At 31.5% G+C, this 5,316-nt stretch overlaps 1 protein-coding gene across 1 annotated transcript; it reads left to right on the top strand.

Annotated features, from left to right (window-relative positions):
- Positions 1-3,188: 3,188 nt before the first annotated feature.
- On the top strand, positions 3,189-3,876 carry LOC119685898 (retinol dehydrogenase 14-like). Its single transcript, XM_038100305.1, has 2 exons — positions 3,189-3,332; positions 3,511-3,876. Exons 1-2 carry the CDS (start codon positions 3,196-3,198, stop codon positions 3,662-3,664), a joined length of 291 nt encoding a protein of 96 aa, XP_037956233.1. The 5' UTR covers positions 3,189-3,195; the 3' UTR covers positions 3,665-3,876.
- The last annotated feature ends 1,440 nt before the right edge of the window (positions 3,877-5,316 follow it).

Genomic DNA, 5,316 nt, shown 5'->3' with positions numbered 1-5,316 from the left:
GTCCCGAGTACATATGTGCAGATTAGACTATATATAAATCAACATAAATATTTTCAACAAGAATTTAATTCTTTTTAAATTATTCATGAACATATATATCTTCTTTTTATCTTATTTTTATTAAAAGAATACAATTTTTACTTCTTTAATAGTGCTTATAGTATTTCTTAAATCGTTTAGAATACACTTTTTTTAACGAGATGCAGCCTAAATGAGTCTAAAACTAAAACAATTTGAAATGTTAGACGATGGTTAGCCTTTTCAGTATCTCCCGTTGTTAGTATTACATCAAAACGTCGGCTATAGCACTAAATTCAACCATTGATTAATGTTTACCGCTTTAGTTTTTGGTTAATAGGCCATCCACAGCACTAAGCTCAATCTTCTATTCGTCATTAGGTACAAAAACTGCATATTTACAAAAATAGTCTCAATATCCAAGGATCCTTTAAGATAACATATTAAGTATTTTATCAGTAGCATGTTCAGACTGCTAAACTTAACTACATAAATTCCATATCTAGGGATCACTGACTTAGTATTTTGTAACCAACTAGAACGGTAAGCTTAACCATCTGTTTTTAACACTATTTATTCTACAGACTGCAAAATTAAAAAAATTATCCCGATATGCAACAGTGAGACCTCTTGAGAACCCAATTTAGTGTTTGGTTAATTGGTCACCAAGAGCACCAAGCATAACCATCTCATTTTTCTCATTATTTCCTTTACAAAAAAATAACAATACCTTAAAAAAATATCATTCCGATATCTTCTTAGGATCACGATTCAAAATTTAATAAATAGGTCATGGCAGCCCCTAGGCTCAAACTTCGTTTATCTGTCGCGAATTGCTCTACTGACTGTATATTAATAAGAATAATACTGAGGTTGGTAGATATTACGTTAAGCATAATGTTTTAAGTCTTTTGTTGTTTAGTACATTGACTTTAAGTTTCATCTGCTATATTCAATTAACTAATTCTTTGGAAATGTTATTTCTATATATATAAGAAGTTTCTTATACTTGTGACCGAAAGGTTTCCGGAAATTTTAAATAAAACGCAAAATTCTTAATCTTCATCAATATTTATTTTATCTCCTTCAAATATCCCATTAGAAGCGATACACAAATGCCAACGTATCTCCAATCATCAAAACATTTTTTATAGGCGCTTTCCGGTATGGCTTTGAGTTCCCTCTGCGAATTCTGTTTTACGTCTTCTATGGATTCAAAACGCGTTCCTCTGAGTGGTAATTTGAGGTTGGGAAACAGGAAAAAGTCACACGGTGCAAGATCAGGTGAATACGGTGGCTGTTCGATGGTATTTATTGAATGTTTGGCCTTAAAATCGTTGATAATGTTGGCTCGGTGAATCGGAGCAAGCCGGGCGTTGACAAATCCATGAATTATCCTTCCACAATTGAGGCCGTGGTCTCACGACCGATGCCTAGCTCTCGTGCTATCTCTCTAACACTCACATGAGGATTTTGGAACACGATTTCCTTTGCCTTTTCAATGTTTTCGTCGGTGGTAGAGGTCGAAGGTCGTCCAGAACGCGGCATGTCTTCGACGGTCGTACGACCGTCCTGAAAGGCTTTGTACAACTCATAAACTTGAGTTTTCGATAAAACTGATTCCCCATAAGCCTTTTGTAGCATTCGCAACGATTCTGCACACGAAATTTCGTTCGAAAAACAAAATTTGATGCAAACTCTTTGTTCAATATTTTTTTCCATTGTTTTTTTCGCAACGCACTACTGAGGTGAACTGGTTTCAACAGCTGCCGTAAACGAACTGTCCGACAGATCGCGCTCATTTTGGGCATAGTAATTAAGGACAGTGCTCAAACTACATAACTTAAAATATCGAAAAATATACAGCGCGCGAATTTTAAATGAGAATTTCCGAAAGCTTTTCGGTCACAATGTACAAACAAATATGGAAATGGATGTAATTGTTTTAAATTTACCAGAACAAGAAGGCGTTATAAGGTATCAAATCAAGATGGGAAGACTGATACCCTATTAACTGAATTTTCTTTTAATTATCATAAAATGTTTTCCATTCCACCTGAGACACCTCAAAAAAATAATTTTTAATTATAATAGGGGATTCTTCCACTGGTGAACATTATTTTCCAGAGAGATGATTTTAATCTACCAAAACAAGAAGAGATTCTTCCACTGGCGAATATAATTTTCCAAAGAGTTGATTTTAATCTACCAAAACAAGAAAACGTCATAAGGCATCAAATCAATATCAAATCAAGAAATTAGTTTTAACGTACCGATATAAGAAGATATCATAAGATACCAAATCAGTACCGAACGACGGATGATTAATGTTTTGAGTACTGAAAATGTTATTTGGTTACGATGATGTATTAGAACTCCCATTGTCGTGAAATTATTTCTTCTGCCTCTGTTTTTTTATTAACAATTTTTGTATTGTGTAAAATATGTGTTGTACCCTCTTAGTCTCGTACTTTCTTAATTATAAGATGTTTTCAGAAAACAATAAGCAAAAAGTGTATAAGAATGAAGATTGTTTTGGTTTCGCACCACGTACGCATAGCAACAATTGGGCTTCATGCCGCATTTGGTAACGACGTGTCTTCGCCAGGATTTCCAAGGTTTAATGTTAATTTGTTTTTAAAATTTAATTATCCTGCTGCATGCGCTTGAATATACTTCAACGTGCATAAAAGATTCTGAACTTCTTTTGTGTTTTTGTCTTCTTGTGTCTTCAAATTCAATAAAATTTTGTGTGAATGTGAAAATTGACTGCTGCAACGTTCAAATTTTTAATTTGGATTGTGAAAGAGAATTTCCGCATACACCACCACCACCACCACCATTTCAGAGCACTTAAAAGATTATCTCATTATAATTAGGCTAATATCAAAAACCAAAAACAAATTAAAAATAAAAAATAAAATTTTAATTACTAAAGTTTTTGGCATTTGTGAAAAAAATAAAAAATAAAGTAAATTATAAAAGGCATTATAAAAAAAATACTTTCGATCTCATTCCGGCCCCCAAAAGTCATTCGAAAAATCTGCACCTAATTTCTGCTTAAATCACGTTGAACTTTAAATTATTAAAATTTATAGATAATCTTGAATACATAAATATAAATTTATATACTCACACTTATGGACTGCCTTTTTATTATGCTACAGCTCTCCACTAATGTCGGCCATTTGTGTTAAATTGATGACTTATCCATGGATGTGGCTATTCATGAAAAATCCTACCGAGGGTGCACAATGTGCCATACGCTTGGCTACGGACCCACAACTGAAGCATGTAACTGGCGAATATTTTAAGTAAGAACAACTGCTTTCTTCTTTCCTTTTCTTTTTTTTCTTTTTTTTTCTCTATTCATTTCTCTACTTTCTTTCAATTTATTTTTTATGAGAACAATATTTTTAATGTACTTTGACTTTATTTTTGCTTTTGTTTTTATTTCATTTTTCACTTTTTGTTATTTTGTTTCTGTTAAAGTGATTGTGAAATAGCAGCATCCTCCGAACCAGGCAAGGACATGGAATTGGCGAAAAAATTATATATGCAGACCATGCAAGTTCTCGAGAAAATAACCAAACTGCAAGTTTCAAAGGAGCTGGATGCAGTGGAAGCTGACGCAGAACTATTATAGAAGTCGTGCGATTCTGTAAACCGAAAGCCAAATGCGGGCTAAGTGAATTGAGTTAATATATTTTTCATAAATCCTTCATGCATTTTTTATATCATATTTATTAGGTTTAAGTCAAAATTTACTAAAGTAAATAAAAATTTGAATATGACATAAATTTTAAGTTACTCAGACAGTTGCGCAAAGAACACAAACTATAAAGTTTAAAAATTTATGATTTTATTACTAATAAAAACGGTTTTCAATAGATTTCAAAGTGATTTTTTATAGATGTGTGTATGTTCTCGGTTAGTTGACAAAGGTGGAGTAGTGAAATATATGATAACTAGAGTGATATGAAGTATAACGTCACATAAACTCTACACCCAATTTTGTATTGTGTGTTTTTAGGGGCAAAGGATTTGAGAACTTTTGTGCAAAATAAGGTATATGAAGAAAAACGGTAAAAAGTGAGCTAGCTGAAGTACGATACACAAGAAACCATATCTATAGAGAATCATTAAATAGAGTCAGATTTAGAAGAATTATTGAGATCCTATGCTCCACTGCGAGAATTGGACTATAGTAGAATATTATGTGCTGATATAGCCTAGTTTTTTTGGCATATCGGACATTAATGTTGAAAATTTTTATGTGAAAAATATCAGCATGCACTCTCAAGTGCCTTATCCGTTTCAATAGTCAACGTAGCAATTGCATATTTTAGTACACGTGTTAGTTTTTTGTTAGTTTAATCAATGTTAAAATGCTAATAAGTTTCAACCTCAATATCTCAAGAAGTAAACTATATAGCGTAGTGGAAATGTTGCTCAAAATAGCTGAATTCATTTAATTTTTTTTATCAAAACGGTGTGTCTGCAAAGAAACTCTTTCGGATATCTTGAAATGAGTATCTACAATCAATAAACGAGCTCATACTATTATTGTTGTCCAAAATTTTACTAAAACGTATTAAAAATCTAATTTTAAAAACATTTTCTATGACTTATTATTCTTACTGGAACTAATTAAATTTCTTGTTTATTTTACGAGAATTCTTTTAAAACAAATTTATTTTTTGTTTTATTTTTTGTAAAACTTTTTCTACCAAATTCCTTTTAAATAATTACTCATCTCTATTACTTTTCATATTTTTCCCTTGTTTGCAAGCACTCAATCGAATTAATTTCAATCATGTTCATTCCAATGTTGCTCCTGCCAATGCTTAGCTGTTGGAGGCCGTTGCCAATTGATTGAATTGCTTCATTAAGGAGTCTTAAATCTATCAACAAAATAACTGTAGCATACTTTTAGGCGAAACAAATACAACAACTGCAGGCGAAAATCTCATCTTAATTTGCATATTTAAAGTTGTTTTCGTAATTTATATTCGCCTTTGACACCTAACAACATTTTTCGCTTGTTTATAACAACAAAAAAAATAAAAAATAAAAAAAAAATAAAAAATTAAAAACAATATAAAATAGAATAAAAAATACATTCAATTGATTTAATTAACTGTCACAGTTCATTTGAAGACAAGCTCCTCTTAAATTAATCTCTTTTAAAGAAGTATTTATTTCAATTTATTTTTACGAATTTCGTGCAATTTTTTCATGTTTGAAGTGAAGCTGAAATTTCGTTCCATTAATTCTCATCTTTTAAGCATAACAATC

Source organism: Teleopsis dalmanni, chromosome 2 (genome assembly GCF_002237135.1).
Source record: "Teleopsis dalmanni isolate 2A chromosome 2, ASM223713v2, whole genome shotgun sequence".
NCBI classification, from domain to species: Eukaryota; Metazoa; Arthropoda; class Insecta; order Diptera; family Diopsidae; genus Teleopsis; species Teleopsis dalmanni.
This window is presented reverse-complemented; position numbering and strand designations above follow the sequence as displayed.

Excerpts from the sequence above, each read along its gene's own strand:
- LOC119685898 (XM_038100305.1), top strand. The coding sequence starts at position 3,196 with ATGTCGGCCATTTGTGTTAAATTGATGACTTATCCATGGATGTGGCTA. Across the intron at positions 3,333-3,510 it reads GTAACTGGCGAATATTTTAA|TGATTGTGAAATAGCAGCAT; the intron begins GTAAGAACAACT and ends TTTCTGTTAAAG.